Source organism: Malaclemys terrapin, chromosome 11 (assembly GCF_027887155.1).
Source record: "Malaclemys terrapin pileata isolate rMalTer1 chromosome 11, rMalTer1.hap1, whole genome shotgun sequence".
In the NCBI taxonomy this organism is placed as follows: Eukaryota; Metazoa; Chordata; order Testudines; family Emydidae; genus Malaclemys; species Malaclemys terrapin.
In genome coordinates, this window is record NC_071515.1 from 19,239,026 (window position 1) to 19,252,692 (window position 13,667).

The window sequence follows — 13,667 nt, forward strand, 5'->3', positions numbered from 1 at the left end:
AATATATACAACAACAAATGAGAAGAACAGAGGAGAATTGAAAAAAACATGGAGGTGGGGGAAGGAATGAAGAGCGACTAGCAAGCTTATTTAAAATGAATTTTTGACCTTATTTTTAAAACATTTATGGATCCCAATTGCCTGTCATGAGATTATGTTCCCTTACAATGCTGGCTTTTCAGCTGGCTCTGCACTTTAACTTGATTTATCCCATTTTTTAAAAAGTAGATTGTTAGAAATACCCTTTCCACCAGAAATTCTGTCCCATTATAGTGTCAGCTAAAGGCCACTTGTCAATGTCAGCTTTGTAAGATAGAAATGTGCGGTGTGAGCTCTCAGACTTATTTTTTGGAGGACAAGCCCTAACGTCCATCTCTGAACCTCCTGCTTCGCTGTGGATAGTGTCTTCTTAAATGATCTTATGTTATTTTCCAATTTATCTGAATGTTTCATTAGCTGGTGTACAGTGATTACAGTAGCTGCTGTACATTAGCAAGACATCTTAAAGGAGAGCTGGCTTAGGTATCATGCTGACTGACAAAAGCATAGTATTAAACTTATCTAGTATTAAAAATACATCAGGAGGCCTCTCCTCTTCTCCAGCTGTGAGAAGAAAAGCCCATAAAGCCCATAACAGCAGGATTTCCTCCTGCTCAGCCGCCTGCTGCCTCTTTAGGGGAGAGATCTGACAAGTGGAGACTAAAGTAAGTTTTTCTTTATTTACAGTGATGGAATTAGTCATCAGATTGTCTTTTTACTGGCGAACAGAGGTTGAGGAAATTGGCTGTTGCTCAATCTGTGTTACCATAACACTGCCAGGGATCAGTGTTAAAACCAGCAGTGGAAGGGCCCAAATCAGAGGGCTGCTCTTGAACTACCAACAAGTGTGAGGAGAAATGGAGCAGTGGCCACCATTTTCCCTGGTCCAGAATATGGTGCAATACCAAATTGGGGATGGAGAGATTGTGGCAGGCAGGAGATTTCGCTCTTGTATCTTCCCAGTTGTTGATACTTTTTAGAGAAGGTCAGGCACTCAAGGCCTTTGAAACTGTACAAGTGACTTCGACTGGTGGAACTATTTAGGTGTTGCAACAAACTTCAGCCATCAAGGTAAAGTTAGAATTTAGAGCAGACACTATATAGCAGCTCTTCCTCTCAACAAAAACAGTTAAAAATTCATGCCTTAGAAAGAGGAACAGAAACTATCTTGATGCCTCTAATATTAATCAATCTAAGATTGAGAGCTTTAAAGCTCTCTCGGGTGCTTTGATTAAGGACATCTTGCCTCACAGGAAAAAGGAAGCTTTGGAAATCGGTAATCTTTGGGCATTACATTTAATAGAAAAGGCTTAAAAGGGATTACCTATAAGGGACCTTCGTGAAACTTTGGAAATTATATTGGACCATAAATCTGAACCTCTTTGGAGGGGTAATAAAGCCTTATCAGTTTCAGATAAGAAGTGGAAATCCTCAGTCTGCTTTAGGTGCATCATTGGCCAGGTCTGGAGTATCTGCCAAGATACTGATTATTTCTTTAACATCTGTCTTGGATAGATAGATATATTTTATTTAGATTATAAATTTGGTTTGTTAAAAGATTTTTTTAAACCAAGAATGGAAATTTAACAGATTCCCAAATTTGGTTCACAACCTTCAAGCCCACAGAACAAAATTAATTGCTCTAAGGGATCTTGCTGGGAATGATATTTCTGAAATTCACACATGCGTAATATACACTTGTGATTGTGATAAAGCCACGTTTTGTTTTTTAGGAACACAAAGCACAGTAACTGAAGATTTCAATTTTTCATTCAAACTGATAGTCTGGCAAGTTTGGGGAATACTGGAGACATTGATGATGTTAGTACTTATAAAAATTCAATTATACTTGGGTTTTAACATGTTTTAAATTGTTACATTTGTTTTTTAAAACAAAGTTTGAATTTAGTTTAAATTGCACCACGAATGGCAGCATGATAGAGAGTTGCATGTCTGAACATTGATTGGCCTTATTTATTTTTAGAGACCGAGCGCAACCCTGAAATTCTTGTCCAGGCAGAACTCAGAGAGCTGCAGGCCCCCATAATGGTCTCCTATGATATTAAGATATTCCATATATTTAAGGCATCAGAGGAGTCAGGAGCACTGGATTCTATTGCTGGCTCTATCCCACACTGGCACGGTAGGCCCTTGGGACAGTCACAGCACTTTGTTCTCCAGCATCCCTAGCTGTAATATGGGGAAAACGGAATTTTCCTACTAGACAGCTGTGTTATTAAACTTAATTCAATCCTATTGGTAAACCACTTAGAGATCCTCTGAGTGAAGGCTCTATAAAAGGGTAAGGTATTAGTTTCTTCACTTAAAATGTGAAACAAGGGGAGGCAAGGGGAGTGTTTGGCCCGGACTGTTAATGACCCTGGCACAGGTGTGCAAGGGGAGGGTGTGAGTAACCTTGCCCCCCACACTTGCGTCTCCTCATTCCCATGCAGCAACCAGGCACAATTTGAGTCTGTGTTCTCCTAATCCCCACGTCACCCCAAAGGGAAACAGCTTGATGAGCAGAGGGACCGTACTGCATCCTGCTAAGAGACCTAGTGCCGCCTTGTGTGCCTAAATGTTTTGGGAGGAATCATGCAGGCTGGGACCACCTGCAGCGAGTTGCCCCGGGGATGGGGCAAATCTGGGCCAGTGCTTACATCTAACTGGGTGGACATGACAGCATTGGAAATGACTCACTTTAGTAGAGTTTAAATTATATAAATGATTTGTTTGATGGGCTGAAGTTACTTACAAAACCCAAATAGTCATGTTAAACTGATACAGAGACACAGTATCTGGAAAACAAAAACAAACCAGCCAATGTCTTCTGCAAGCTTTCCATACTTCAAAAAGATTTGCTGGATAGCAACCTACCCAGTGCTGATCATAATCAGATGACCGTGTTCTCATCTCATCATCCTCGTAGAAAGGTAAACCGTCTCGCCTGGCCTGATGGTATTCCTTCCGTAGCTTCTGGATACGGTCTGCATTCACACCAGCTGGACAGCCACTGGAAAATAAAATAATAAATTACATATGTACACTTCCCACCCTCCATATAATGCTGATACCAATGTGATGAACTCTGACCCTCTCACCTGTACCCTGCACAGGCATTTCTATGAACAATGACCAATGGCTACCATATTTAAATAAATAATAATAATCAACTGCCACAGAAATATTTACTTTGTCACTCTAACTACGGAATTTTCCCTGAAATTGCGTATGACTGAGGTAAGTAGCACTCAGACCTGGAGCAGTATACACTTTCTGGTCTGATATTTCATGAGCTATCAGGGCTAGGAACAAAAAGTTCTATACCATAAAAAAGGCGGGAATCCCACTCTCAATTACAGAAAGAACTAAGGTTCCAGCCTTGAGAAATGGTGGGGGAGTCAAACTATAAAATGGGGACATTATTACATATGGAAGAGTAGCATCTGGTACTTTTAAATGTTTGTAAAATGTATTCAACCCTAATACTGCGAAGACTTATACATGCTGAACTTTATGCACTGAGAATAGTCATAATCAAGTCAATGGAGCGACTGACAGCGCATGAGTTCAGCACATGCATAAGTCTTTGTAGGATTAGGGCTGAATACATTTGACAAACATTTAAAATGATCAGATACTACGTTCCCATTTATAATAATGTCACTATTTTATAGCTTGACTTTTTTTTTCTTCCCCTATTTCCCAAGGTTGGAACACTAGAAGCACTGTCTACATACCTATTTTTAGAGCACTAGCACAAGCCCCACTAGTCCGAGTCTATGGAACTCTTCTAAAATAGTTTTTCTGTAATGTATCGTATACGGCAAATGCAGACTACATGGTAGAATAAAGGTTTTATTGGCACTTATTTGAGATGTGTGCCTAATGGCTTTGCAGTAATGTGGTCACCCCAAACTCATACGAACAAAACCTTAATATTGAGGCACAATCATATATTCTCTTATCCTGCAACCTTAACTCTTCCATTTTGTGTGTACGCAAAACAATAAAGATGCTAATCACATAAGCACATGGACCATGCATAGATGTGCCAGGGCACAGTGTAGGGAATCTTCACCCTCGATATATGTTAAAGACTGTATTTGGTACCTTTTCTTTAGCAAACCCCAGAGTCAACCCAAATTCACCTGCAGGTTGCAGCGATAAGATTCAACAGGCAAATATAAGCTAAAGATGCTTTTGAAAGAAAAGTTACTCATTTAATAAAGGCAGACCTCAGCAATGTGCCCTATTTTATCCATAACATATAAACAATAAGCATAGCTTTTGAGGGTGAAAAAATCCTGATTTTTCTCTCTAGCAAAACATTTAAAGAGATTCTTGCTTTTTAAGGCTCAAGTCCCCCTCTTTATATTGGGAGAGAACTTAGAGCTGTGCTAGTGTAACATAAAGCAGTCTCACTCACTCTGGAGAAATGTGAGATGAATATGATGCCTTCTCCAATGCTCATGCAACAGTTCTGAATTTCAACTTGGCTCCTGACAATTATGTGAATATATGAACCACATTCAAACTCACCAGATGAATTCAATCAGTGCTGTGCAAATATCGCATACATAATCTATTAGTTTACCCCCAAAGAAACTGAAGCATTGAATTCAGAGAGAATGAAGTCATCAGTAATAAAAAAAAGAAACCGATAAGGCAATATTAAAAAAATCCACAATTTTCCGACATTTGCAGGGAAGATCATATGTTGCCTGTAAACTATTCTCCCATCTGCCTATAAATACATAATTAAAAAATATGGGTTTGATCAGATAGCAGTTCTCAAGTAGGAGAACAGTAGAAGAATACCAATTCAAATGCTTAGAATGCATGTCTGCTTATGCTGAAAAGAAGCCTGACCTTACAGAAGAAATATAAAAACAATGTCCCAATCAAAGTCAATTTATATTAAATAAACCCATTGGAAATACTCATTTAGGCTTGTGAGTTCAGAAGACAGAACTATTGCAGGAGGCCAACCTACAATTTGGTGCTCACATCCTGAAAGAGCTAAAAATGACCACAGACATTGCCACTTACACAATTTAGTGCCTAGCTAATTTAATTGACTTAGCTTCTCACACAATAAGCTCTTCACACATAGAGTTACACAATACACCTGATCACACACATTCACACAAAAAATTTAAGAAGGCTACGGAGTTGTCACCTATTGAGAAAAGATTTCAAGTGAACCACCCACTCCATATAAAGCCAGAAGACTTTGTAGCAGATTTCAGAATGATTTTCATGAATTTAATGCGATTGAATTAGAAGTGGCTGAGGTTGGCATGAATATCAGAATCATTGAAATGTAGGCCTAGAAGGAGTCCCCTGCACTGAGGCAGAACAAGCTAAGCCTAGGCCACCCCTGACAACCTCTTCTTAAATACCTCCAATGATGGGGCTTCCACAACCTCCCTTGGAAGCTTATTCCAGACTTAACTGCTTGAAAATTTTTCCTAATATCTAACCTAGATCTCCCTTGCCACAGATTAAGTCTATTACTTCTTGTCCAACTTTCAGTGGAAATGGAGAACAATTGATCTCCGTCCTCTTTATAACCGTCCTTAACATTTTGAAGACTCTTATTAGCTCCCCCCACAGTCATCTTTCCTTAAGACTAAACAGGCCCAGTTTAAACCTTTCCTCGTAGGTCAGGTTTTCTAAACCTTTTAACATTTTTGCTGGTCTCCTCTGGACTCTCTCCAGTTTGCCCATATCTTTTCTATAGTGTGGTGCCCAAAACTGAACACAGTACTCCAGATGAGGCCTTCCCATGGTCGAGCAGAGCAGGACAATTACCTCCAGTGTCTTACACACACATCCCAGGATGATATTAGCCTTTTTCACAATCGCATCACATTGCTGCCTCTCATTCAATTTCTGATCCACTATAACCCCCAGATTCTTTTCAGCAGTACTATCACCTCGCCAGTTATTCCCCATGTTGTAGTTGTGCATTTGACTTTCCTCTCCTAGTACTTGGGTTATTTGGACTTTTGTTACCCTGGAAGAATACTGTGACAATCATCCAGCTGGAGAGTTGAGCCACATGACCCCCCTGGGAGACTCAGTAAACCCTGGCCACACTCTTAGGGGAGAGTGCTAGACAGAGGATCGGCACCCCAAGGGTGTGCCTAGAGCCTCCAAGATAGGCACAGTGAATGGACTCCGTTCAGATTCCAGAGGCCTAAGACACCTGGGGATTCAGTGGCTAGATCCGCTCACAGCAGTCTGAGTGGCCAAGAGGAGGTGCTTGACTAGATTCAGGGCCAGCTCCAGGCACCAGCTTCTCAAGCAGGTGCTTGGGGCGGCCGCTCCGGAGAGGGGCGGCACGTCCAGGTATTCGGCGGCAATTTGGCAGACGGTTCCTCACTCCGCCTGGGAGCGAAGGACCTCCCGCCGAATTGCTGCCGCAGATCGCGATTGCGATAGCGGCTTTTGTTTTATTTTGTTTTGGCTGCTTGGGGCGGTCAAAACCCTGGAGCTGGCCCTGACTAGATTTGTGTCTCTGCACACTGCAAAATTACAAACAAATGTAGCATGTAAGGACTCAGCTGAATCCTTTAAAGACATATACATATATTTCTAAAAGGCAAAGAACATTTGGTTTCCAGTGGGTTTCCTAAATGCATTAATATTGCAAAGCTCTTCTTTTCGGCCGCTTACCTCAGGATCTAATTTTCCTCAGTTGACTGGCAGCCTATAAGCAACTCGTGATTACATTTTAATTCCCCCCCCAACAATTATGAAAAATGAATACTTGCTGAAGCTTTCATTCACAAATGAATAATATACAAAACGAATCTCATGTTGATTCAAAAGAATGGGCTGAATCTTCCATTCACTACCTATTATAACACAAAACTAATTATATCAAAGCTACTGAAAAGAATTTATTGCCTTGAATATACATATAGAATATAAAGAAACAATACACCACACTGCAGATTAGTACTGTTCATCTATGGTACCTCTCATTTAAGAAGTCAAGACCAAAGCATTTCAGAGGATACAATATGGTGCCAGCATTTATCTCCCTACACTGAAATGTTACGTTGTTTATCAAAGTGTTTTAGCAACCTCAATAATAGGGGGGGAAGAGGAAAAAATGGTTGAAAAAATGACAAAGAAAATCCATAGTCAAACATAATTCTACAGTATTTCAACGTCCATCTTTGTCAGCCACCGAGAAAGAGAGAGTTTAGGAAGCAATGAGCTTTTGTTATTGACATCTGCACTTGAGTAAATGAATGATATTCCAATAAAAGGCTTGTCAGAAAAATTCTCATTGACAATTCCAGAACCTGCAAGATAATAAAAGTAATGTCTTAAAGGTTCATAGAGACACAACTCAAGTTTTAGGAATATACATCAGGCACTGACAACCAAATCTGGGAAATATAAATCTTTAGCATTCTGAGCTATGGAAATTCCCTGAGCTTGATGGACTTTGCAGCACTTACCTTTCTGCTCTGACCAGGAAGGTACCTTGTGTGTATGTAATTACAGACTTCACCTGTGGAAAAGGGGCCACAGCAGGATGCTTCATTTGGCAACTGTGAAATGCTTGTCAGATCCTGGGAACAGAGTCTGTGATTCCGCCTAACCATTTGAATGGGGATATATTAAGAGGTGTGTGCATAGACAGGTTGATAGACAAGAAGCAGATAGATACCGAGAAGCATACACCTTTCTATATCTAGAAACGTACACAAATACCTCTCAAGCTGCATGCATACACAGATAATTAGAGAAAAACCAAATTAGAGATAACTTCCTTTATAAGTTTAAGTCTACATACTAAAATTTCTGACGAGCATCCTTGAGTCATAATTTGCTCTACAATACCTAAAGAAAAAGTCATAAAAGTTACTCAGCTGCACATATGTTGTCACCTTTCAACTCTGCAGAGCAACATAAAAGCACTACAACCACTTATGTCCAAAAGGTCAAAGACTCCTAAAGCAGCACATGACCATCATTTGTCTGGATGTAAATTGAGCCCGACTGACCTTATAACATCATTGCTGACCCTTTGACATTAGGAGCTTAGTGGATAGAAGGCAGATAATATTCTTAGGCTCCTGTGGATTCATTTTTTTTTAAAGTTTTCTCTCTTTCCTATCCTTACCAGGGCAATTAGCTGTATAATTAACCTTTTCCTGCCCAAACCAGCTGACAATGTATTCACAAGAACCTCGCAGAATTATTTGAAGACTGAGACTGATAGATAACTTTTATCAAAACTGTTTATAAAGCATCTCTCTGTGACTGGACATGAAGCATCTATTTATTGTCCCCCCTTTCTCGTGACATGCAGCACCGTTTCTTATTTGTGGTGGCAGATGGCCCAGCCACTCAGGCGAGGACCATCTCTTCATTCAGGGCCACATTTTGTCTCCATTCCTGTTCCTTTTACAACCTGTAGCTGGCTATCACCGTGTCACATGAAAATGGGAAGTCAGCCTCCTTTTGCCTTAGAAAAACAAAGCTGGCATACCAAAGGGTTAACCTCATCATGAGCAGGTATAAAAGGGAGAGACATATGTAATTCCAATTAAAACAGGTTATTTGTGATCAAATGGGAAGGAAAGACAATTTTTTTAACATTTCTTGTGCATAACAAGCATGTATTCTTTGTGATGGAAAGTGATTGTTTCGTTCTGCTCAGTTTATTATGCCGGTTAGGGGGAAGCAATCACCAGATTTTAATTAATATAAAAAAAAAGGTGGCTTACAGTTCAGTCTAGTTAGTGGTAATGCCTGAGTTTCTGGCATGTGAACAGTTTACTTCTGTCTTGTTGATCTGAGATGTGAATGTGTCTCAGAAGGGTTAGGAAGAGCAGACAGATTAGGGACTCGGGTGCTGACTACAACTGAACTCTCCATAAACAATACACAGTAAAAATAATTAAAAACAGATTTTCCTGGTATTGTCAGTAGCCTCTAGACAATGCAACAGTTTCTGGTTTCTTCGGTAAAGATTATATCAATTATGCATTTTATCCATCATGATAAAGTCACGTGCTAGGCATAATTGAGGGCCTTCTCTCTGAGGTAATTTCTTTTGGATTTATAAGGCAAAGTACTTAAATTGCCTTTTTTGGCACTTTGTATTACAACAGGGTTTTGTTCTTTTATTTTACTGAAGAAAAGCAGCTGGCATATTTGCAATGTATAGGTCACACCAACACAGAGTGCATGTTTTCAACCCTCCCACACCATTTACAGCAGCTTTAACAATTCAACAAAGCAAATGCTGAATGTTAAATCATTGCAAGGAAATACAGTTACATTTCTTAATGGCTATCACACCTGTATGTAATTGGCAACTAGGTTTTTTTTTATTTGCACACTACTGCTTTTCTGGACTTGAGTTTACTAACCTTTTTTTTAAAAAGGCAGAAAAATTAAATAAAACACCTTGAAGACTTCTAGGAAGAGCCCCCCAGCAGGCCATTTACTACAAAAAACAAAAGCAGGATAGATACTGGGTGACAGTACACTGCAGCATTCATTTCTGAGCTCCCATGTGATGTACGAGATGGAGGATCTGAGAACTCAAGCATAGTGAGCAATGCAATCCACATCCTAAAATATATTTTGCTGAAAACAGCAAACCCAGAGTTGACTTAATCTATTATGTCAAAGAAAGCACCTCTCCAAGTTCTTCACAAGGGACTACATTCCGCTCTGTTACACACATGCAAACCCATGCTACTTGTAGAGCAGCGGGAACTAATTCACTGTGTGGATTCTTTCTACAATACCTGGCCTAAGTAGAAAATACTGAACATTTTAAATGTCACCAGTGAAGTTCCCTAAACTTAAAATTACAATTCACTGAGTTTGTAACCCTGTTGAAGAAATAATGGACTCCTCTCTTCTTTAAAAAAAATTATTTATACCCTGCCCAAAATGTCAGGGGTGGGGAGGGGACGATAGATCATATGGTCAAAATGCATCCTCATTATAAAGTGGTTTTTTTTAATGGATGATCACTACTGGGATAACATTAATCTAGTATTAGGACTTTTACGGGAAAAAAAATACAAATGTAATTTATCTCTTTAACTGTCAGCTGCATTTCTAGAGCTTTAAAGTCTGTAGCTTCCAGGGGCCTTTTGTCTTTCTGCCATGGCAGGAATATCTTGGACAGCTGTAAGAGCTTTGTAAGCTATCTTTCTCAAAATCCATTAGCTAATTCAAGGAACCTAATTAGAGCTGCCATTTTGATGGAGCATACTGAATGCTTAGTACAAACTAGTAACACCATCAATGTTTATTAAAAATCATAAGAACCAAAGCCCTCAGTTCCATATAAATATTATTAATGGACAAATACACAGTACTTATTAAAACACACCTGGTGTTAAATATCTATACAAATATACCTACACTAAGACTACACACACAACCAGATGGAAAAATATATTCATAAATACTGAAAAATGGAAGTAAAACCTAAGGACTATTTTATATAAACTGTTGAAAACTAAAGTTGCCTCCTTTGGCGATATCGAATGTGCATTAACGAAAGCAAAGCAGGCGAAGAATGATCTATTTCTCATGTTTTTACTGAGCGGCATGCTGACAATTTGGAAATAATTTTATGCTTCCCTCAAGAATGTTCCCCAGCTGGAGCCATTTCCTAGCTTCTCTTACATCAGCCACTCCAACTGCCATACTGTGCAGACGTTTACACATAGTCCAACATTGCCCTGGTTAGGGCATCCAAAAATTTAAAGGGAATTTGCACTGTTGAGCTGAAACTGAATTTTGCTGCTGACAGCAACGAAAATGGTAAAGGGAGCCAACAAATAAAGACATCTGGAGTAATGCTCTCCTACGCTTCACTGTATAACAAGCCAAATATAATGAAAGAACAAATCTGGACTATTGAGACAGTAGTGGATATACGGCCCACTCCTAAGAAATCAGAGATCTAATTAGGTTAGGATGTACTCTCATACACCTTACTGTGTAAATAAAGATGTTATTTGGAGACTTCATGACCTTGTTTTCAATTCAGAACCCTGACAATCTGAAATACAGAAGAGCTGATATTACTTGTTACTCTTTCCAATTTGATGTGCATCTTCACATACATCTAATTCTACTTACTTTTATGTACAACCAAACACGTGAAAAGCGAAAATCACATTTTCTATAGAAAGACAATAGATATTCTTAAGCCACCAGCATGTGTAAGGTGAAAAGTGTAAACCTTACAAGGAAGAATATAATATTCTAACTACAAAACAAAGAGGAATAGTGTAAATAGCAAATGAAATAGCTTTTAATGTATTTCATTAGCTGTCAGTGCAATGTGTGGCAAGAGAAAACCATACTACGTAGTATCCAAACATGCTAGAATAGCCCTTACGAAACATGGGGCTTCTTATTAGAGATGCATTTACAGGAAATCTTTGGAACATCCCAGGTCTAATATAATGATCCAAAATTCACTCATCTTAAATATATCACTGAAATGATACAAGAGGGTTTTAATATAGATGCAACATGGATGTTCAAAATTACACTTAATACATAGGGTGGGCTTAAAAGAGTTACTTTCTTGGGGAAGCTGCAGTTCAAGGGACTAAAATCTCTATTGCAATACATTAGCTCTGCCATGGGTGGTGCAGCAAGACAAATTCATTTGAGCTGTCAAAATGATATGGTCACATTTTCAAGCTATGGCTCACATGTATGCATTCTCACAGGTGTGCACATGATAGACAAAGGGCCATGTCTGCAACTGAGGCACAAACAGATTTTACACATGTCAGATCTAAACACTGTCTCTTGTGTGCACAAAAGCTAGCGTGCAAAGTTGCACATGCACGTTTTCTAGACGCATCTTAATTCACATCAACAAAGACTGACATATCTCAGGGGATAAAATGCACTTTATGGTAAATTCTGTAATTTAAAAAAGGGTTTGATTGGAACTGCATTTTGGCCAAATATTTCAAACCTGGAGGCCCTAATGTTTGATGTGCACTGAAGGTTTGCAAATTTGGCTTCTACCTTTCCCCCTCATTTATATATAGGGCACGAACAAGGCTCTGCCATTCCTGGGCATTCCTGTCTGGGCTACTCTTTCCATGTCCTTTATGTTGTTAAGTCCCAAAAGTTTTCCCTCTCTAAAAGTACTGTTTGATGGATGGATTCTTTCAGCTGGCCCCTTTTATGTGTTCCTCTACCTGCCCAACGGCACATCTGCCCTGACAGATGTTCTAGCTTCATTCTTATATATAGTTATTATGACAATGTTAAATTAAATCAGGCGGTCAAAAATGTATAAACTACAACTGGACCCCACCACAGAGTTTGGCTCTGGATTCAGACCCCATTCCAAATTTCCCCAAAGTTAAAGGTGTTTGCATTGGTATGACCCACTGTAGAGAAAGGAACAAGAAAACATTTTGGCTTTGAGTTGGAACTTACTCCAAAGCTGTGGTGGGCAATCTTCAGCCCGCGGGCCGCATGCGTCCCATCAGCGTAATCTGCTGGCGGGCCGAGAGACATTTTGTTTACATTGACCACCGCCCATAGCTCCCAGTGACCGTGGTTTGCCGTTCCCAACCAATGGGAGCTGCGGGAAGTGATGGCCAGCATTTCCCTGTATCTTTCAATGGGTCTTCCTCCCCCCTTCCACAGAGCTCCGTCCTTAACCCTCTCCTCTTCTCCAATTACATCTGCTCCCACTGTTTCAGTGACCATCCTTAGGGATATGACTTAGAAATCTATCTTTCCATACTTGACTTGTCTTTCTCCCCTCCTTCTTGCACCTCAGCCTGTCTTTCTGACATCTCCTCCTGAATGCCCTGCAGGCTAGTGGATGCCAGCCTCATCCACCCATTTGTTAGCTTCTCCCACCAACTCTTTCCCTTCCCCTAGGCTGGCCTTACACATAAAGCCTTCTCTAGTGGGTGAAGTGACTACCTCTCCGCCATCAAATCCACCTTTGAGATGCATCTCTCCAGAGATACTCATAAAGCAGTCAGTCGGTTAATAATGGATAGATTGTGGGGCAGATGGGGATAGTAGACACATCCTTTATCTTTCTCAACAATTTAAAAATGCTAATGGCTATAATGCATACTTCATTAACAACAACTTCATCAAAATATTAATACTGTCAAGTCAAACACTTAAAAGTTAGAAAACGTTCTTCAAGATCTGAAGAAGAGCTCTGTGTAAAGTTTCTCTTTTTTACCAACAAAAATTGGTCCAATAAAAGAAATTCTCCTCTTCTGCCCTTGTCTCTCTATTGAGTATGCGAGAACTGCAAATTTTCTAAGGCTTATAACTTGGCCAAACTGGGGTGGATTTTCCTGGGCAAAAGGCACGTCACTGAGACTAGACTGACTCCCCTCGCAAATTCCAAGTCCCTGTTCCAAAGCATAGAGGCACTACAGCTTACACAATGAAACAAGATTTTTTTAAAATATGGGTAAAACAATATATTTCCCCCTAATCTCTCTGTCAAAATAGTGAGACTGAAAGAGCTCAATCTCTTTAGTTTAACAAAGAGAAGGTTAAGGGGTGACTCGATTACAGTGTCTAACTACCTACATGGGAAACAAATATTTAATAATGGA

General features: G+C 39.7%; 1 protein-coding gene across 1 annotated transcript in view; it reads right to left on the reverse strand.

Moving 5' to 3' along the window:
- The window catches only part of PARD3B (par-3 family cell polarity regulator beta), a 658,517-nt gene that overhangs the window by 64,048 nt on the left and 580,802 nt on the right, over positions 1-13,667 (reverse strand). The window contains exon 21 of the mRNA XM_054043471.1: positions 2,917-3,052. Coding sequence (XP_053899446.1) covers positions 2,917-3,052 — 136 coding nt within the window. The remainder of the gene's footprint in view (positions 1-2,916; positions 3,053-13,667) is intronic.